This window comes from Microtus oregoni, unplaced genomic scaffold, assembly GCF_018167655.1.
Source record: "Microtus oregoni isolate MIOR12 unplaced genomic scaffold, Mior012 000096F_ref0000112, whole genome shotgun sequence".
NCBI lineage: Eukaryota > Metazoa > Chordata > Mammalia > Rodentia > Cricetidae > Microtus > Microtus oregoni.
In genome coordinates, this window is record NW_024544709.1 from 1,326,699 (window position 1) to 1,349,401 (window position 22,703).

At 36.3% G+C, this 22,703-nt stretch overlaps 1 protein-coding gene across 2 annotated transcripts in view; it reads right to left on the bottom strand.

Moving 5' to 3' along the window:
- The window catches only part of Micu3 (mitochondrial calcium uptake family member 3), an 83,486-nt gene that overhangs the window by 2,866 nt on the left and 57,917 nt on the right, over nucleotides 1–22,703 (bottom strand). The window contains exons 8-14 of one of the 2 annotated variants that reach the window (XM_041644475.1): nucleotides 21,544–21,582; nucleotides 12,264–12,359; nucleotides 8,887–8,987; nucleotides 8,219–8,390; nucleotides 5,496–5,604; nucleotides 3,194–3,351; nucleotides 1,690–1,758 (exon numbers count right to left, since the gene is read on the bottom strand). In XM_041644475.1, coding sequence (XP_041500409.1) covers nucleotides 1,690–1,758; nucleotides 3,194–3,351; nucleotides 5,496–5,604; nucleotides 8,219–8,390; nucleotides 8,887–8,987; nucleotides 12,264–12,359; nucleotides 21,544–21,582 — 744 coding nt within the window. The remainder of the gene's footprint in view (nucleotides 1–1,689; nucleotides 1,759–3,193; nucleotides 3,352–5,495; nucleotides 5,605–8,218; nucleotides 8,391–8,886; nucleotides 8,988–12,263; nucleotides 12,360–21,543; nucleotides 21,583–22,703) is intronic. The other variant, XM_041644477.1, reaches the window with a different exon arrangement.

The following is a 22,703-nucleotide window of genomic DNA, read 5'->3' on the forward strand; positions in this document are numbered from 1 at the left end:
ATGTATGGCACTAAATGCTCTTCTTGTTTCGGAAGGCAATGCACAGTTCCTTAAACAGAAGTATGGAAGACCCTGGGCAGCTAAATCACAACAGCTACCTTAACAGATAAATAAGCCTGTTTGTCTCTTGAACCACTGCTTCCCAAACTGGATTCCATATACTAGATAGTATACAGTTAGGCCTCCAAACTACCTCACAGAACACCCATCACTGCAGTTTCTTTGTAGAAAGACGAAAACCAACAGTAGCACAGGGAAAGCTGATAAAGGATCATGGCAATGTGGCCATTTCTCTTACATTTCTCAGCTGACTGACGGTTGGTTAGTGCTGACGATTTGACAGAATCTCTTGGGAGACGTGTGAGGAGTTGTGTGGATGCAGTGTGCTGACTGGGATTTTGAACTGTGTAAATGGGCAGGGCAGGAAGCACTGCTCTCTGCTCTCTGATGGTGGATGAGGTGTGACCAGCAGCTTTCTGCCAGGATGGAGTGAGTCCCCTCAGATTAAGAGCCAGAGTAAGCCCTTTCTCCTTAAACTGCTTTTGTTGAAGTATTTTGTCACAGCCACATGAAATATAAAGATACAAAGCAACTTCCTTTTTTCTTCTTGAAAACTGTTTACCAGTACCATATGAAACCACTTTGGGAAATATATAAAGAGCTTCAAGCTTGAGGGAAATAGTAAGAAATATACATAAGAACACATACTCATTTCTAAGTGAGCAGCAAAATCTCCATCATGGGAACCTAACATGACTGACAAAAATTATAGTTATTATTGATGTTTAAAAACAAAAACAACCTTCTTTAGGAGATATTTCTCTGTTTCAAACAAAACTAGGAAAGATTTCCTGAATTACTCAGGGGTACAGTTGTGAAGGCCTATAGTCCATGTACTCTGAAAGTAGGAGGATCATGACTTTAAGACCACAAAAATCAAGAGTTAGGGATGTGAATCAGTGGCAGATCAGCTGCCTTGCATGCCCAAGGCCCTAGGTTTGATTCTCAGCAATGCAGTAGATGACAAGATGACCCTACTTGTGAGACCTGAAAGAAGGACAATCTTAGTACAGTGACATGTACCTAAACTCAGTCTTTATAAAAGTAAAGCTGCCATTTTTGTAGCAATAATTTAGAACCATGCTTCCCAAACAGAGTAACACAGATTCCATAGGTGCTAAAGATCTTCTATTACACAGCACAGCTTAGATTTATCATATTGTACCTGCACAGGTACAGAACTGCAAACTTAACATAAAAGCATCCTTCCTTCCTTTTTCCTTCTTTTCATCGAGCTTGGCTTGGAACTGGATATGCAGCTGAGGATGACTCTCCTGCTTCTACCTCCAGTGTTGGGAAAAGGGGCATGCACCACTACACTTGGTTTACGTGGTTCTGGAAATCAAACCCAGAGCCTTATGCATGCCAGGTGAGCATCCTACTAACTGAGCTATGTACTCAGCTCCTGAAAATAGTTTTTAAACCACGCCGCTCTCATTATCTCTACCAAATTGTAGGTGATCATTATATTTCTTTCAGCTATTTTCTTCTCTTGTGCAACATGGAATTTAACATGTGCTCTACCACTGAACTCTAGCCCTAATCCCTTCCCAGCTATTGCTTATTTATTATAAAATATCTATTCTTAATTATTCCTGGGAAAAGTAGAATAAACATAAGTTAACATACTTATCTGCTATGAAGTTCTTTTTTCAGGCAGGATTTGAAGGTTGGATATTTCTGGACTGTTTTATAGCCCTGTGGAATAGAAGATTACAAATGTTCAAATGAATGTGAGAGAGATTCAGTATAATTTAATTCCTATGTTGAATCTAAATCTATCAGCCAAATTTATGGACACAGAGCAGGATGCTGGTTTCCAGAGGCTGGGAGGGTTTGCAGACACAGGAAGAAGTGAACCATAGGTACAAATTCCAGTCACACAGGAGGAATGCATTTTCAAGATCAATTGCATAGAACGGTGATCACAGCTAATAATCACGTGTATTTCAAAACTGCTTTATAATAGATTTAAATGCCTCAAACTATAAAGAAGCACAAGATTATATCAACTAGATTAAGATAATCCACAATGTATTCATGCAATAAGTGTGCAAACATTAGTAAAACACTATGGGAACTTAGACACACATAGAATAGTGAACAGAGATGAGACTCATGGAACTCAGAGGGAAGACCATGCCAAGGCTTCAGTGTAGTTCATATCAAATTAAATCTTGTTATTTTTGAGGAGAAATGAATGGATTTCTATATACATCCTTACAAGTGTCTGCAGAGTCAAGGGAAATGTTAACAAGCTACCACTAGGTGGCACTGAAGCACAACAGCATCTTTTCCAAGATAGCCTGGGCTTCGGGAAAGTCGTTAGCAAATCTTTGAATTACAATGTTCTACTTCAAATGTTTGACTACAGCAGCTGTCAATTGAAAAGGATTTTTCTCCCCTCTCCTTCTGGAATGTCCATTAAGCACGTTAGCAATATGAACATTTATTAAACCACACTAGAGCTGAGATTTTAAAAAGCAATTTTTAGAAAAGGAAAGATGATCTCCTGTAACTTTTTATTATGTCAAAGGAAAAATAGTAATGAAAAATTATTTTCAGTTTATTTTACACATAGGAATGTATCTGCAGTGGCTTAAGAGCCTCAGTTTCCTAAAGGAAACATTTAATGTGCAACAAGGAATAGTGATGTTTCCTTGTTTACTACCAAGTCCGAAGGCCAATGACAAGATTACATTAAAAACAACAACAAATGGCAATACCCTTTCCCCAAAACAGAAGTAAAGACATTCCCCTAATTGAATATAAAAATGAATTAAACGGGTAGTGGTGGTACATGTCTTTAATCCCAGCACTCGGGAGGCAGAGGCAGGCGGATCTCTGTGAATTCGAGGCCAGCCTGGTCTACAAGAGCTAGTTCCAGGACAGGCTTTAAAAACATAGAGAAACCCTGTTTCAAAAAACAAAAAGAAAAATGAAAATTTATTATATATATTTACTTTTTTAGATTATTTTTTTATCACCTTGCATTGTTTTTGAATGTAGGTAAGGTAATCTTAGTTTTCAAAAAAAATCATTTCATGCTTATAACCTTAAACTCTCACATAAGATTTTTTTTGAACTTAGATTTAAAAAGGATTATCAACAGACTTGAAATCTTCAGACTTACCCGGAATCCTCTATGGAGTCTGTCTTTCATAATTCCAATAAATTCTTTATAACTTAATTGGTCATCTTTGTCAACATCAAAAATTTTGAAGATGGTATTTACCAAATGTGGTGAAAGTTTAAGTCCAGTAGCTACGTAGACGGCACGTTTAAATTCATCTAGATAAATATCACAGAAAATGAAAAGGCAGGAAAAGGTATCTTTTTTAGTACATAATGCTAATTATTACAAAGGCTGTAAATTTTTTTTTTTTTTTTTTTTTTTTTTGCTAAACATGAGCCAGGATGGGAAATAACAGACGACTGCACTGTCACTTAGGGAAGAAGACACTGTGGTTTTAGTGAAAAGAGCAAGCGGAGACTCTATTGGGTTTATAATACACTCAATCAATGAAAGCGGAATCAACAGCTACTGTCAGCAAAAGGCTGTAAGATAAATTCCCAAGAAAGAGTTCAGATGTGAGACAAGATTCTCAGATGTAACTATTATACAAGATCTCACAAAACTTTCCAGAAAGTGCTGAGAATTTGGAGATGAGTGGTTAATTCTGTCTACAATGTGGGCAAGGGAAGAGGGAAGAAAAGCACAGGCAACGATTTCAAAAGGCTGTGATGATATGGGGCTAAGCCCCACAGGACGGATGGTTTCAGTAGCGGACACAAGAGAAATGACAGGTGGGGGAATCTGAAGGAGCATGTGCTGTGAGGGAGAAGAGACCAAAGTGTTGACAATTGGCAGTCTGGCGGGGAGGTCAGGAACCTGCACACTCTCCAGCAGGCGCTGAGGGAACTTGAAAAGTTTGCCACAGTAGTTATAGCAAAGAAAGGTGAATTTTGTTTTAGGGGAGTCTTCCACATGTTTCAGGAATAGCTCATGAAAGGAACGCCAGTTAGGTGGCCTCTGCAAATCCCTTTAAGAAGCAATGGCCTGAGTTGGTGTGCTGACAGCAGCAAAGGAGAAAGGTATTAATCCGAACATTCGAAGAAGTGACACTATAAAATTCTTCCTGTTTTATAGTCCCACAAAATAGCCGGGCGGTGGTGGCACACGCCTTTAATCCCAGCACTTGGGAGGCAGAGGCAGGCGGATCTTTGTGAGTTCGAGACCAGCCTGGTCTACAAAGAGAGTTCCAGGACAGGTTCCAAAGCTGCAGAGAAACCCTGTCTCGAAAAACCAAAAAAAAAAAAAAAAAAAAAAAAGAAAGCAGCTCTCTGCTCTGAACCAAATAAACAGATACTAATTTCTTTTTAAAGGATTTATTATTCCAGTAAGATATATTACATTTTAAGTACATGATATATTTCTATTGTTTGTGATATAAATATTTATATAAGTATCATTTGTGGAGATATGTATATTATTTGTGATAATATATATCATTTGTGGAGACATGCCTTCCAACGTCTAAGCATATAGGTTAGAGAAAGAATGAAATATAAAAAATTGTTCAGGTTTGTCTCATTCAATGAATAAAATGATGCTGTATAACAGATGTAACGTGGGTGCTGAGTGGTTCCAAAGCTGACGGTTTGAATTCAGCCCCTCACAGTTTAATGCTCCTATACCTTCTATGCCTTAGAGAGAAGTAACTATCATCATTTGGGGAAGAGTGTAGTGTGACTTTTTCCTAGAATTTGAGAATAAAAAATTCAAAACTATAATTTGAGATCTAACATATTAGATTCTGGTAGAGGCCAGTAAGATTTCTTTAAAGACACAACCACACCACACAGCAAGAGGACATGGTTATAAGGGAGAGGATCCTAGTAAAAGGATTTGTCCTTTTAGTCAACCCATGAGCAAAGAATGAGGGAGTCCTGAAGACATCAGTATTTGAAGTTATATGACAAATGTATTTCTTTGTAAATTAAAAAAAGATAATCAATTTTATATATCAGTCTCAAAAACCAGTTAAAATAATTTAATGGCTAAGTGGCTCTGCTCATTTATTTTTGGTTTCTGATTAGGCAAAGATCAGTGAGAATTTGTGCAGGCTGCCATGTGTTCCCTGATGGTACCAAGTGGCCTCAAGGTTTCTTCTTAGACCTTTTACAATAAACTTTATTAGTTCTTCCTCATAATATAAAATTAAAGGCCAAAAATAAACCCAGTAAGAAATCAGCACATTCCCCTAGACTTTACATGCTTTTAAGTTTCAGAACTGATTTCCCACAGAAATTATGAAGCCAGACTTTCAGGTAAGCTGATGCATGACCAGACATATCTCACTAGCCTCTTAAAAAGTCTCTGGGAATGAGGTAGGGGCATTTTGACTTTAAAATTTTGAAGAATGATTTCTTACCTTGTCCTATGGAACGGCTTGCAAAGTTATACATATTGAGGGCTATTGCAAAGTCTTCTAAGTTGTTCAGAAATTGGAAAAATGACCTGAACTCATCAAAGGTGATGCCCTATTTTGGGAAAGAAATGTGAATCAATTAGTATTGACAATTAAAGTATTAAAATAAGTGCAACACATTTAATACAGGGAAACATTAGAATGTGCAATATATTTCATAAACAAGCACACAGGCATATTTGGAAAAAATTCTCTAAATAAAGTCTAGGATTCCCTCAGACTTATTTTCATTGGGCAGCACTGCTACTCTGATAACAGGAAACTGTTTTAAGACACTGTCCTGTTAACATCAAGGGTCAACAAGTGCTGCAATAGAATAACTGGGAAAGTTCCAACTCTGATAGTCCTCTAAACACCAGTTCTTAAACCTGCAGGATACTCATAAAAACGTATTTGCTTTACATATTTATTCTTTCACATGGTTCAGCATCAGGACATCAATATGTTTATAATGACAATACAAAAATCAAGATGTTGACTAAGCATTAACTGTCACCAAATGAACTTTTTCAGTCATTCAAATGCAGCCAAGATACCTGGGGGAGGTGAGGTAGATGCAGAAAATGGCCCTGAGAGGCCCAACCCAGGAGGGCACAAGACTATAAAGGAATGTGCTCATGACCACCTGCTCTGGGATGCCGTGTTCACAGGCCGCAGTTCTACCACTGGTGGTACTTCGGTTAAATAGGAACAGCATTTGAAATAAAAATAACGTATCTCAGGTTTGGATGTAATCAACCAAAGTTAAAACAACTGAAAAATGTACAAGGGGAAAAAGGAGCAGAGAGCCAATGGTTCCAGCTTCCCATATCTGGCTTCAACTGCAGGGGAAGTGAAGAGGAACCATGGACACGGAAGGGCTGGGTGGCTAGGGAACTAATGAGGAAGGTAGTTTTCCGGACTCTCAACTTTCAATCACTCTGAATTTCATCATTAGAATTACATCTAAGCCCCCTTTTCTTTTGGTCTACTGAGCTCTATCAGACATGACATGTACCTAACTTTCCCTTCTCATCACCTACTCTGTTCTTGATTATTATTTTTATTAGTTGCCAAAGCATTTTCTCAAATAAACTAAGCCTGTTCTGTCCCCAGGCCCTCCTGTCTAAGATACTCTTCATCCAGTTTTTGCACAGCTCACTCCATAGGCCCTGCTCAAAGGCACTTCTGAGGAACTCCAACAGCCTGCCTTCCCCATCAGTCTCCACATTCTCGGTCCTCTCCACAGCACTTAGCTTTAGCTGAAAGCTGATCTCTTTGTTTACTTAGTTTTTCTAGTAAAATATGATCCTTTGTGCCTTTAGTAAGGCCTTATATTTAATATCTGTGAATGAAAAGGAAGTGCCATTCAGATAACCAGGCTTTTTCTCTTCTGTTATTAGAGAGAAAGGGATGAGTGGGAGATGAGGGAAAGATTTAAGTAGAGTACAGTGGAAGAATCGCTTGCTTAGAGAGTCTTGGATAAGTGTCCAAAGTCCTTAGTTCTCCTTTTCTAAAAGAAATCTGCCAACACCTGCAAGGTTGTTCTGAGAGATGATGCAAGAATCCAGAACAAGCAATCACCATGCAATAACAATTGTAGAGATACTTCCACAAACTGGGCTTGCAGAAAAGCTGAATTTAACTTTAGATTTTTTTATTCTGAAATAATTTTAGATATAGAATTAATTTACAAAAACTATAAAAAGTTTCTATAAAGTCACCCTGCAATTTGACCTTCTAAGTTAGTTTCACAGATTAAAAGCCCTATAAAGTATTTCATAGCTTGAATAGCACAATTTACAATTTTTATTTCAAGAGAATTATCTACTGGTTAAGAAAATCCAACTTAGTGGGTAAAACAGAAAACTCCTTTGATTAAAAGATAATGCAAAGCAAAAGCCAAATGCATGGTCCTTTTTTTTCTTTTTTAGGTCAGTCTGAGAATTGTTACAACTGTCACAATGTGTCCACTCTATACACACTCAAACTATTTGCAAGTTTTCTTGAACAGTTTAACCTGATCCTTCCATAAACAAACAGAAGGCAATAGATCCCAAACATCCCAGGCTTAAAGGGAGACTTGTTACAGCAGTTTCTATTGGGTTGCAATGAAGCATTCAAATACCACTAGACAATGCAACTGCTCAAAAGGGCGGGCACCACACTGGCCACCAAGCAAACACACAAGGAGTTGCCCTGGGTTCTTAACTATTCATGGCATCCAAACCTGTTGAAAAGCCTCATTTCAAATGCAGATAAGATCACCCACTCATCAATGGCACTTTTCTAATGACCTTTTATTAGAGGTGCTACACAAATAAACAGAGGGTGACAGAAATAATGTCAATATCAGCTGCCTTACATGGTTTGGAACTAGTCAAACTATCTAACTCACCAGAATTCTTCTGGAAAATAATAACAGTCATAATTTGAAAAAAACAAACAAAGTAACTAATAGTCTTAAAGATTTTTCAGTATTTCTAAGAATATGATCTCTACTTGAATTCAAAATTAACAGGCCTTGGCATACAGAGGGAAAGAATGATATATATCCAAAATAGTTTTTAATTCACAGAGGAGTTAGATTAATAAAATCATTTAATAAATCTATACAAAATACCATTTATTAGATAATGTGTTTCAAGATAATAGATGTAACAAAATGAAGATAAGGGGTTAAACACCTTTTCTTCAGGTATACTGTAGCGCACATTTTCCAAAAATATTGATGTATTTTCCACATTAGTATACCGTAGAAGAATATGGGCAAAATCTTCTTCACTGATAGTATTCATTCCATTAGAGTAGGAAAGAAATTCTATTTCTAGAACTTCTGTTTGTAGGTTATCCATAAATCTGTGGTAAAATAATGAAAAATAAACAAGGTAAATGATCAAATGTTTACTGCACATTTAATTATAGGAAATAATTTAATTATGTAACGGCTCAAAGTTTCCGAGGTGGAGAGGGATTACTGCTCTGAGCTGTGGTCACAGAGCTGAACCTGAACACACAGCTTCTCTTTCGGGCTGGAGCCTGCTTGTCCACAGAATGGTTACAGCACTTCATTGGGTAGAAAGGGTATTGACTGTTATTATTGCGGCTTACTGAGGCTGAGGAATCAATGAACAATTTTCTTCTAAAAATACAAGACATAATAATTTATATGTATTTATTTTTTATTTTTCAGTAACCGTGTGCCATAAATATAACCAGTGACAGCAGTGGCAGTGGGTACTACACGGAGTACCTTCTGTGAAGACCAGCGTGGCTCAGTACCATTGCACCAGATGATTTCCCGAGATCCCTTGACATTAGCAGTCTAATAATTTTCAAAAAAAATTTAGCTCACCTATAAAAATCTTCAAAGTTGAGCTCAGCTTTTCCTTTCTTTCCAAAAAAGTGTACCAGAAGTGTAGTGTCTGCTACTAAGCTTGTGATGTCATCAGCACGCTTAAAAACATAATTTAAAGTTAGCAGTAAAAAGAAAAACAAAGCAAAATAGGATATTCACTATCTCCCAAGTATGTTATCAGACTATAAACCAAGAAGGGCAGCAAAGATGCTCAGTGGTCAAGAACACTTGCTGTTCTTCCAGAGGACCCAGATTTGGGTCCCAACACCCACACAGCAGCTCATCTGCACGGGCACAGGTTCAGACATGGTGCACATATATACATGCAGGCCCGACAATTTTATATAAACATAAACACATCGGAAAACCCCAAAATGTAAAGGTCCAAACATTAGAATGAAGAGCAAAGGATACAGTCATGAATGCAACTAAAACTAAAGTGGTCCAATTTTAAAAACAGAAATTTGAGCAATATTGACCTTTATCTCTAAAATATTAAAGTCATAGTTTTACTTTAAAATTATTCTATCTGAAGTTATTATGTATGGTCATAGGATACCTAGACTTTATATTATCTAAAATAGTTCAGTTATTCAGACATCATTCAATTATGCTGCTTTTATTTAATTAGTTAGGATTTTCTAAACAACATGAAAAATTCATTCAAAAGAGGGATATTCTCCAAAAATTCTGATTATATGGAGATGACAGAGAATGAACCCAAACTTTTATAAAACAGCTTCCTTTAGCCATGTTTATTATATAACAACTAATTTTTTAAAAATGTCATAATACATTTAGAAAGAGGAACTAGAGTAGTAATTTATCACTATACTTTTTTCAAAGAAAACCATCATGTAACTTTTAAATGGTCAAAAAGTTAATTTCACAGGATTTCCCCTTCTTTACTCAACTTAATAAACTACATTTCCACAAACAAAATTCTACTGTGTCTGACTACAGCCCTCACAAACCCGAACTGTTTTACGCAGCTCCCACTTCAGAGCTTCGCTAGCCTTTCCCTCTTCTTCCCCTTCCTTCTCTACTTTATAAATTCAAATGATCACAAAGCTCCACTGTTAAACAGCTGTGCACTCTGCTGAGTGTGCAGCTGAAATGTGCTCATCAGATGTCAGGAAGCAGAGTGGTTTTCTAAAAAGATGGGTCTCGTGGTTGCGTGTCACTCATTGTCCACTGGGTACATTTGGCTAACAGTTATATTAGCTGGGAAGTAGCTCAGAGGGAGTGGGACATGGTGCAGAGGTGGTGAGGTATTGGTCAGTGGCAGTGTGTGTTATAGCATGACTCAGTTCTAGCACCAGTTCTAAACACATAAAAAGTTATTTTAAATTTCAAAATTTGTATAAAATACAAATTCATTAAAGCTATAAAAAATAAAGTTTTAAGACAGTCTTTTAACAAAGTCTATTGATTACAATGTGAAAATAACCTTAATCTCCAGCAAAGGGAAATTGTCAAATATAATATAATTAAGTTTCTAAATAATCCAATGGATAAGTAGAATTTACAGTACAAAATATTAAATTTCATTTGTAAAAATCAAAATAATTTTAAGAATACTGGTACTGACAAACTGATTTCAGTACCTGTAGAATATACCTGTCATATTATTTTGGTCAGAAATTAGTGCCAGCTGTGACATATGCAAATTTTCTTTATGTAATTTTACAGTAATTTTAAAAACATGGTTTCTCTATAATTTAAAATACCAATAGTTTTAAGTAGTTGTGAAATGACAAAATGAGAAGCTAAGATCGAAGTTACCTAAAATATCTTAAGAACTGTGTATTATATGTAATGAAGAAATACATATGCAAATTTCTATACTTTCCTTCTGACTCAGTTTGAATGTTGAAATAATTCTGTCATATTAATATCAATAGTAACATGAGAAATTATAATAAGTTGTGACTTATAGTTAACTTTCTTTTCTATAATGTAGGGGTGCAGCAACAGAGATAATCTCCAAATTAGGCCCCACTTCAAACTTTAAAGAGAAAATCAAAAGAAGTCACAAATGTATTGGAATCAATGTTAGATGTCTTTCGACACTATCTACCTAATGTTTTTAAGGCAGGGTCTTTCAGTGAATCTGGCTTTGTCAATGCAGCAAGACTGCCTGGCCAGCAGGCAGCATCTACTATCCTCATCTCCTCCTCCTCTGCTGGCACTAAAGAATAGAGAACGTGCCTCTGTGCCAGCCCTTCCCATGGATGTATGATGGCTGAGCTTGGGTCCTCATGCTTGCGTGCCAAGCACGCCAACACTGAATCATACAGTTAGAAAGGAAATTAGATGTCAAGTTTATATTACAGACTTAAAGCCTATTGATGGAAGCACTACATGAATAGGAGAGGAGAGTCAGTCCATCCTGAGCGCAGCACTAAAGTGTCCATAGACATCAAGTTCTGATGTGGGAGTGATTTCTTATTAATAAAGAAACTGCCTAGACCCATTTGATAGGCCAACCCTTAGGTAGGCGGAGTAAACAGAACGGAATGCTGGGAGAAAGAAGCTGAGTCAGGGAGTCGCCATGATTCTCCCACTCCAGACAGACGCAGGTTAAGATCATTCCTGGTAAGCCAGCTCGTGGGCTACACAGATTAATAGAAATGGGTTAGATCAATATGTAAAAGCTAGCCAATAAGAAACTGAAACTAATGGGTCAGGCAATGTTTAAAAGAATACAGTTTCCGTGTAATTATTTCGGGTAAAGCTAACCGGGTGGCGGGACACAGCCCGCCGCTCCGTATTTCAACAAAGTTCAAACAATAATACAACAGAATCTGAGCTGGCTTGATTCTTATTTAAACATGGACTGGCAATCTTAAGTAATACAATGGTCAACAACTTCTCCATTCCTTGACTCAATATTTCTATCACACCACTAGACACTTTGTATCCCTGCCCTTGTTAAACTGTTCACTATTAGTTGGAGAAGTTTAATTGTTTAAAACTAACATAAGAGCCGGCCATCTTTTATAAGTGAAGCATTTTAGTATTTCATATAACACTGTAATGTTGTAGGATAAACAGTTTCAGTGAATTTACAAATCTGTGCTACTATTTCAACTTTCTAGTCCTTAATTAAGTTGGAAAGTTATGCTCTATATATGAAAAAGGTCAATTAACCCAGATAGTAATAACAGGCATCTCTTGTCAGTATAATGAATATATTAAAATACTCTTTCTATACAGTAATTATATATGGCACATAGTACTTATCAATTTACTAAAAAAAAGAAATAGAAAAAATGGTACATTTTTTGCTTCATTTTGTGAGTCTAAAACCAAATGTAGATTAGATTAACAAAAATGGCACGTGCAAGGACCACGTGGAGGCTTCATTGTACCTCTGCGAGGTCTGAAAAGAGTGCTTGGCTTGTGTTACGTCTTAGGGTATCCCAGTAGCTCCTGGAGACGAGTTCCTCAGCATCTGTTTTAAGTACCTGTAGAAGTTTTAAGAACAACATCATAAATCTAAGAACTGTCACAGTGAATGGCAACCTACATGTTGTACGTCTCTTTTAACCGAGAGAAGAGAGCCCATCAACTTACCTCCACTGTTATTCTGCTGCACACAACAGTATTATATTACGCAGCTAGCAGACCCATGGTGCTTTCAGGGATGAAATGGTATATAACCTGTTTCTAAGCACAATGTGGCTATGTCAAAAAGAATCAAATTCTTCAATCTCATCTGTCTCTTTGTTGAGACATATATTAACTTCTACAAAAGTATGACATGAAGATTTTATTTACACTTTGTGTGAAGTGGTAAATGGAGATTTTTGTAAATTTATGGTAACCTATTAAATGCCTATCTAATTTAAAAATTAGTTGTTTTACCATTCATCTCATTAGACTAACAAAATCAAAATAAACATATCCATACCTTATAGATACAAACTTTAATACAAAGCTTGTAAAAATATATACATCACATGTTGAAAACCTGTTCCAGGATTTGACAGCTGTGTCTACTATGAAAGGGAAGGTATATTAATGCTTACTAGGGCAGGGCACTCATGTTCATCTCGTTATTGGCTGGCGTGATGGTATTTCTAAGGTTAAAAACTACAAGTCTAACCTGAAACTCTAAACAAAAATAATTAAAATCAGCTTCTGTCTGGATATTCAATGAATACTGAAGTTATCAGGCTTACAGATCTTTTGGTTATAGAGAGAAGAAAATTTACTATGGCAGGATAGTAGAACTTTTTTTTTCTTCTGTCTCACTTTTCAAAAGGCAGGTATCAGTGAGGTGTGTGCATGTGGTTATTCCCAGATACTTTAGAGTTCAGGACAGGAGACTGTTAGATCCTAAAAGTCCAAGGCCTGATTGGACAGGATAGTGAGACTCTGTCTCAGGCAAATAGACAGGAAATCCGAAGGTAATATTAAAACTATAGCATACACTAGGAATAGTTCAAAGGTATTTTTCTAATTTTAGCTAGCTTCTTAATTAACTAGACAACACTGTCCACTGCTAATAATTTGTTGATAATGAAGTATTGTTTAGCTGGAAACAGGTAACAGACATACATGCTGTGTGTCCACGTGGTCCCAGAATCCATGTGACAAGGATCTGTCATTACTGCTTTTTCTAACTTAGTTGATGGCAATCAGTTACAAACTATGCTAGGAAAACTGGCTAAATACAAAAGTAGCACAGTGCATTTTCCTTATAGATGCTAGATTAACAACGGGCTCATTGTATTGACATATTTTCAACGTTTTTGCATTTTATCTGCCACTTAGAACATTAAAACATGATTTTTAAAAAAGGTTTATTAAACCTACTGAACTAGAAAAATATGGCTTATTGGCCCTATCACAAGAGCTAACAGTAACAACTTTGTGAATTAATGTTTTTACATGTGTAGAAAAGAAGCAACTTTATGAGGTTAGAGCAATACGCTGCCTACATGGCAGGGTATCAACTTTTTGCTTCTTTCAGCTTCCCTATAGTTACAATACTAGAAAATTTATATTTGTCTGTATATTTTTACTACTTTAAAATATGACAGTTATACAGACCCCTCAGAGCTTTTCTTAATTCTTCACTTAGCTTGAGTCTAAATCATGTTAAAACATGAGTTTGTAGAATGTTGTAACTGTCTCTATTTTCTGTTTTATACCATCTTTTAAAATATAATGCATCTAAGATCCAGTATTTTCACAGCTATTATTATTGCAAATAAAAGATGCAGTATCCTCACTGATGCCCATGTGTCTGCTCTCAAGCTAGCATTTAATTTTTAACAAATAACTTTTTTTTTGAATTGTTAAATATTTTAATTAAACTGGATCTTTTTTTTTTATTGAGAAAAGGAAAAAAAAACAAGTTTCCGCCTCCTCACAGCCTCCCATTTCCCTCCCCCTCCTCCCACCCTTCTCTCCCTCCCCCCACTCCTCTCCCCCTCCCTCTCCAGTCCACAGAGCAGTCCGGGTTCCCTCCCCTGTGGAAAGTCCAAGGTCCTCCCCCCTCCGTCCATGTCTAGGAAGGTGAACATCCAAACTGGCTAGGCTCCCACAAAGCCAGCACATTAAGTAGGATCAAAACCCCGTGCCATTGTCCTTGGCTTCTCATCAGCCCTCATTGTTCGCCATGTTCAGAGAGTCCGGTTTTATCCCATGCTTTTTCAGTCACAGTCCAGCTGGCCTTGGTGAGCTCCCAATAGATCAGCCCCACTGTCTCAGTGGGTGGGGGTGGGGTGGGATGGGGGTAAGGAGAGATGGGGAGAGAAAAGAGAGAAGGGGAGGATGGGGGGAACTTGGGGAAAAAGGATGATTGGGATAAAGGAAGGTTGGATAGGGGAGCACGGAAGCACAATTCTTAGTCAACCTTAGGGTTGGCAAGAGACTTGAACCTAGAATGGCTCCCAGGAGCCCAAGGCAATGTCCCCAGTTAGTTCCTTGGGCAGCTGAGGATAGGGAACCTGAAATGACCCTATCCTATAGCAATACTGACGAATATCTTGAATATCACCATAGAACCTTCATCTGGTGATGGATGGAGATAGAGACAGAGACCCACACTTGAGCACTGGACTGAGCTCCCAAGGTCCCAATGAGGAGCAGAAGGTGGGAGAACATTAACAAATAACTTTAATGATACAATTAAGCATGAATGTTTGTAACATGCAAAACTAGCAGGAATATTTAACAGAAGAAAAAATATAAATAGACTCTGCAATAAAGCCCTTTTCCTTGGACTTCCCACAAGGCAGGGCACCCTGACTTCTCTTAGGACTGGAGAGCAAGGGGGAGTGGGAAGGGAAGAGTGGGAGGAAAATGGGAGGATGGGAGGAGGTGGAAATTTTAAATAAATAAATAAATAAATAAATTAATTAAAAAAGAAGCTTAAACTAGAATATAAAAGGAAGAAATACAGAGCATTTAATATCAGAATATAGGTATATAGATTAAAGAAAGATACACAATGTACAACCGGGCACTAAATGATGATAAAGAGAAAGCCCTGACGCCTTTGTGTAAAATGAAAGGCAGCATGCAAAGGCTCCTTGAAGACATCTCATTGTGTGACCTCAGCTTTCAGCCCTGCACCAGTGGAACAAGTGTGGACTTTCATTAAAAGAGACTGTTCAAAAGAACTTCTAAAAAGGATGGAACAGGCAAATGATCTACCTCCTAAGCCTAATTGATAGCTATGTCTATCTATATATTTTGGTCAAAACTCTGAGGTTAAGAATTAATGGAATTTCTTAAACTTTGCAGATTTAAGAATTTCTAAGTTTTTTTTCTGTCAAAGCAGGGTCCTATTCATGTAATTCTTACTGATATCTGTGATAGGAAGAAAGAGTGCAGCGAAGGAGGAAAGAAAGGTCAAAGGAAGTTCTAAAGAAAGACTAACTTAGAGATAATGATCTGTCACTATGGTAAGCAAAATTACTCCCCAAAGCTAGCCATGACCAAAGAGCAAGTACTTCACATACTAACCCACAACAAACCAAGTAAAACTGTCTTTCTATTTTGTGCTGCTGTAGCAAATGTGGCAAGCAAGTAAGCAAACAACAAAAATACCCCAGAGTCATGGAACTGTAATTTAATGCTGTGTTAGACTAGTTTTTCACCTGGTCTGTCAAACTTTCAGAGAGAAGCTAACAGACAGGGAAGACAAAATGAGTGTCCCTGAAAGTTCCAGAAAGCAGTAACAGAGAAAGATGGAAAATCCATTTGGGTAACGGCAGTGAATTCTCAATAATAAAGGGGAGACAACAATTCCATTTTTGAAACTCAACAAATCTCACCAAAGAGAAAAGGAGAGTAGAAAGGCTCCCTTCAGCAAGACTACAGAAAAAAGACAAAGATGAGTTAGAATGGCATTCTGCTACACTCAGTGGAGTCAATGCTGTCCCACCATCATCAGAGAAGGTTCCTCCTGAGGCAGATGGGAACGAATACAGACCCACAGTCAGACAACATACACAGAGTGAGACCTTTGCACACTCTATCCTACAAAAGGATGCTATCAAAACTAACACAGCCTTCTGTTTGCTTGTCTTGTCTAATTCTGATGTGTTAGTTTTTGTTTTATCTTGTTATATTATATTTTATTATTATTCCTTAAAAGCCTGTATGTTATCTAATAAGAGAGAGAAACGGCGTTAATACAGACAGGAGAGAAGTGGGGGAGGAACTGGGAGAAGTAGAGGGAGGGGAAACTGTAATCAGGATATATTATATGATTATATGAGAAGAAATCTATTTTCAATAAAAGGGGGGAGGAGACCCAGGTCACCTACAAAATAACAATAATTACATCCAGAGTTGACCTTTTAATTTCAATTATAGAAGTAAAAAAATCAGTGTATAAATTTTATCATTACATGCTGAGAAGTGTACGTTAAATTAGAATAAAGACATTTTCAAAGAGAGGTTTTGTTTGTTTTCTTTTTGGCTGTGATGTGTATTGAACCCAGGGTCATAGACATGCTAAATAAAATTCAATGGTATAGTTACCATTGAACTATATTGCTAAATCATCATTTTCTTTTTTAATTTACAAAGGGACTCGCTCTTGAATGCATTTTATGAGTATTAGATTACAAAGGTTAGAAAGCAGTGAGAATAAGGATGTGGTCTGGTGTCCGCATATACACATGTGTGAATGTACATATGCATAGGGCAGACATCACCATCAGTTATCTTCCTGCTTTACTCCCCACCTTATATTGAGAAAGACGCTGTACCTGGACTTCATTGAGCTTTGTTAGACTGGCTGGCCCATGAGCTTCAGGGACCCATCTACTCTTGTCCCACATCCCCTAGTGCTGGGGTTACAGACATGTCCCACCTACTTAGCCTTTATGTGGATTCTGGGAATCAGAACTCAGAACAGCAGGTACTCTACAAATGGAGCCATGTCATTAGCTCCAAAAAAGAAATGGAGTAAAGAATAGTAAATAAACAGGCAATTCTAAATAAACATTGATGGTCAGGAGTGATGGCACAAGCCTGGAATCCTAGCATTTGAGAGGCTGACACTGGAGAATCAAGAGTACAAAGGCAGACCAGGCTAGACAGTAAAATTATCACAAACAGATATTGGGGTAGGTATTTAAAATATCTAATTTGAAATATTAGAAAAAAGAATAATACAGACACTGTACAAGAATTCCAATTATCTATGCAGAGAGATACAAAGTTAACCACCCTAAGGATTGTTACTAAGGAAGCACATAAAGATATTAATAGCCTAAGACTTTATTAGTTTAGGTATATTCATCAAAAACTAAGAAAGCAAACAAAGAAATACACCGAGTTTTCATTTAGATTTCAGTTAATCTAAAGAAGGAAAAACTAGGAAAAAAATGATTTATAGAGAAATAATAACTAAATTCCACATCATAAAGTTATCATGCAAATGTAAGTTGACTGAACTTCTAATTAAAACTTTCCCAGTTAACGAGAAAAGCAAAGTTGAAAAAGGTATAGCAGGTAACTGTGGATGAGAGACCAGTAATTAGCACCAGCTTGCTCAATGAGCATAAATGAAAAGGCCAAACAAAAATCTAACACAGACACATCTTAATGGTTCTTACAAATACTATTTGCTTTTGGTTTTGGATTGACACTTGTACTTATAGTACAAAAGCAAAGAGTAAAAGTCCTGGTAACTTCGTACAATGAGTTGAGACAGTGTCATCAAAGACCTAAGTCACCGTGTTCTTCAGTGCCACACACTCAGACTGGAGAAAAGAAGATTCCATTTAAGGATGCACTTGCTCAAACTGTTGAGTACAGAGTTTGGATATCTGCTGTGGTAACACAGGAAGAATCCTGGAGAAACTCTGCTGCATACTCAGGTGTTGGAACTGCCCAGCCAAAGACAGTCTGGGTTACAAGCTGAACTAGCTACTCTCTTCATGAACCACCATGCTCACTTGGTAGAAGAACTGATAAAGCCACTGACAGCAACAATAGAGAGGCTGAGCAAGAACTACCCACAAGGATTCCATTCATATAAGGTGCAAAATGAGGAAAACTGGAGCGTATTTTTCAGAATGCCTACGTAGTGACGTACAGATCTATCTATAAACTACAGCTGCAAAGACCATCTGGGGATCAGAGAATTATGACATTATAAAGGGGATTCTGGGGCATAGTAATGTTGTATTTTTTGAATTATTTTATAATTATTCATTTTATTTGCATTAAGTTTGAGCTAAAATATACTTTTAAAATCAGAAAAAGCTTCATTATCATTACAGGGAACGATAATTAAAAAGTCTAAAATATTAATTAAAAAGGTAATCTATACTTGTAACTAAACTAGATGGCAAAATATACCCAGAAATCTAGTATAGTGCCTACTGGAAATTTGGCTAATAATAATTTATCTATATTCTTACACACATAATGTATCAAAATAGATAAAATAAAAATGAAAACCATTTTGAGTAGACAATAAAATCTATAATTGTAACATTTAGTTTAATATACCAATTGACAGATTAAGCAAACAAAACTGCTAGTAATGACAGAAAAGGAAGAAAACATACAATTAACATGCATGGTAATATATGTGTAAATATATTTACACATATGTATTACAACTCTGCATCATAAACCATAGAAGACACATTTTTTAAAATAAAAATTATTTATGAATATCAACATTTAGCCTATAAATCACATTTCAACATATGATGAAATACAAGAGAAACTATTAAAAATTAACACATTTTCTGTTAGTAATATAAGTAAGGTATTTAAGAAAAATATTCTAAAACAGTAATAAAGGATGCTGAAGTAAAAAATTTCTAACCTTTGAGATATTTGAATTACTTAATCTTTTGAATTTTCTCTTACTATGTGAGAAATCTAAAATGAATCTGGGTTACTTAGAGTAGAAGATCTACTGAAGGTAACTGCTTTATTCATAGACACAGGGAATAGCCTCAATCTTTCACTGCAGTAGGAAAATGAAAACAGGCAGAACCTACTGCAGGAAGAAATAATCTTGGAACAGCCTATTTGAGGGGTCAGAGAGTGTCTGTTTTCATGTCCAGACCCCACCTCCTTCCTGAAGGTACTTTAGGAAAATCATTACTAACTGATAAGAAATTTTCTGTTATATGAAAAAGTTCAAAACGTCAATCAAAATCTTAAGAGAGTTAAATTATGTAATCCACTTGAGAGTGTAGATTAGAAAAACATGAAGTTATATCACATTCACATGTCTCTTACATAAAAACAAAGGTTTTCCTCAATAAATGAAATGAAAAATGTGCTAACCAATAAAATAAAAAAGATAGTATGTTTTCCTGATCAAGGATAATATAAACAAGACATAGTCTGTTTATATCTGGCTAATCTCTTAGCACTTGAGACTGTAAAGGACACACAGTTTAAACTGTATGGTAACTACTCATGAAATTAAACAAACTATTCAAACTGCTGCAGTTAAAATGTAGCTCATACAAAGTTATGGAGTACTAAAGTCATAAATATTATTAACCATATGTTTAAAAGTACATATGATTTCTAATGTGAGATTTTCATTTTATAATTATAAGTTTTTACAAAATTTTAAAGGATTAACAGAGAAATACTTTTTTTTTTTTTTTTGGTTTTTCGAGACAGGGTTTCTCTGTGGCTTTGGAGCCTGTCCTGGAACTAGCTCTGTAGACCAGGCTGGTCTCGAACTCACAAAGATCCGCCTGCCTCTGCCTCCCAAGTGCTGGGATTAAAGGTATGCGCCACCACCATCACTCAGCTTTAGAGAAATACTTTTAAAATCAACTAATAATTGTTCTTTTTTTGGGAAGCAGCAGTACATTTTATAGAAAATGGTTCCTATTCCTTAGACAAACTTAAACACTTGGGTATGTGATTCCCATAGACTTGGCTTGCTTTCCAATTATTCCCTGCTGTTCCTTGTGAGTAGGCAGGATACCTGAGCTTACTTGATGCTGAAACTGCTTCCAGTGTGTGTTTAAGTTTAAAGTAAGAGTTTTACAGTTTAGAGTAGCTAATTTGATATGGGATAACCCCTCTGTATGCTGTGAATATGTCTTATTACCACTGGTTAATAAAGAAGCTGATTGGGCAATAGCTAGGCAGAATAGAGTCAGGCAGGAAATCCAAGCAAAAAGACAGGGAGGAAGAAGGCAGAGTCTGGGAGAAGCCAGCAGCAGCATGGAAGCAAGATGTGAGGTAACAAGCTTCATGGTAAAATATAAAATAATAGAAATGGGTTAATTTAAGTTGTAAGAGCTAGTTAACAATAAGCCTGAGCTAAAAGGCCAAAAAGTTTATAATTAATATTGAGACTCAGAGTGGTTATTCGGGAGCTGGCAGGTGAGAGAAACTTCCGGTTACACTAATTAGACAGTATGGAAGGTGAGTGCTAGCCTTAGAACTGCACGTGATACCTTAGACACGTGCCTCTGAATTCAAGGACTTCCCAAGCTTGAAGGATACCTAGGGAAATTAAATGAACTGCACATGTTTATAGGAAAGGGTCAGGTCTATTCTGAGCAGGTTCTTATGTGCTAGACTAACCAATAAGTTTGTTTTCAAGGGAACAGAAAAGTCAGAATTAAGGAGAACATTTATAGAAATTTTCACAATGAAAGAATGAAACTCATAATTGTCTCTGTGTAGTAATATAACAAGCAGCATCTTATACATCTATTTAAAAGACTACAGCAAGTTGGCAGGCAACAGAGTTTCAGAAAAAGATGAAAACTAAAAATTAAAAAGATCTACTCATTAACATGCTTTTACTGGCAATGACCAATCTAGATTTAGTTCTTAAAATACCTGTGTTCTTCAGGAAGAGAGCCTATCTGCTCTATTATTTTTGTATAATGCTTCATACATTGCTGAAAAATATAAAATTTCAATTATTCTACCAGAATTTCTGGTGGTACCTGTTCACTCACATTTATGCTAATTTACAGATATACAGCTAATAAAGATACATGATTACTTTCTATATTTTAGTCTCAAAAGAACCTTTGGCTTGATTGCATCTTACTGTATTCAATAAATTCCAAAACATTTTAAATAGCAGATATAGCTTTAGATATAGAAATAACATTATCTAATATAACAGGTGAGGGCTATATACATAAAAAACATTTAAAGGGTTGTACATACACTATTAGTAGGAGAATGGTATCCATAAAGTTGAAGACGCTGACATAGAGCACAAAGGGCCAAATGAAGTGTCACATTTCAGAATGAACCCAAGTACAGCGAAAGAAAAAAGAAAAAGACGACAAAATAATCAATTAGGAAGGGCAAATCATTATGCTACATTCTCTATAAAGCACACACACAAGTGAGATAAATGTTAAAGATGAGTAGCAAAGTTTTTAATATCTAATATAATTAACCATTAAATGATTTTGTGCTCATTTCAACCACTTTTACTGTACGTGAGATGACCACGGCTGTGAATGAACATGTTCCTCTTAAGCATGCCGTCTGTGAGGTCCAGGACCTTACATAAGATGGCGATGCTAGACTCGGCAGCATGTGGTGACAACGGTGAGAGAGGCCCGCCCTATCTGCTCACTGTGGAGCACTATTAACACTTACCTGGCAGAAATGAGAGGAGGATAGACCTAAACACACTGTTCATTTCAGAGTCTTGTTGATATGGAAGTATTTTGATTTTGATACACTAATTTTTTGGCTAAAGAAACTATGTTATTAAGTGTACTAGCTAATATTTTTAATATTTATTTTATTTTTATAATTATATTTTCTACTGGTAAGTATCTAAGCATTTTAGCTCATTTAATCCTTATAAAATTACAGATGGTGACAATACTGTTTTATCATTTAATTGTAAAACTAAAAATTGTGAGACAGGGAGGTTAAGAATCTTGCTGAAGATTCCACAGGTAAAAGCATCATACAGGTAATAGTCAAATCCTTCAAATTAGCTCAAGAGCATAGTTTACCTTCTTTTGAGGCTTTTTCTTATTTTTATTATAAGATAAATTTTAGTTGCTTCAAGCTCACTATTTAGAATACATGTTTATTACTGTTTATATCAGCTTGACAAAAGCATTCATATTTTACTTGATCTGCATAGATAAGACAGTATAAAGTCTATTTAGATTTCATTATTGAAAATATTACTAACACAATGAAACCAAGGGCTGTTCCTTTCAAATACAAGAAAGAGGATTTGCTGTCAGTGAGAGGCAAACTAAACACTACTTCAGAAACACTGAAAGGAACATCTCCTAACTAAACTAAGTAATGAGCTCTTAACAGCGCTATGTAGAGTAATATCAACCTCTGAG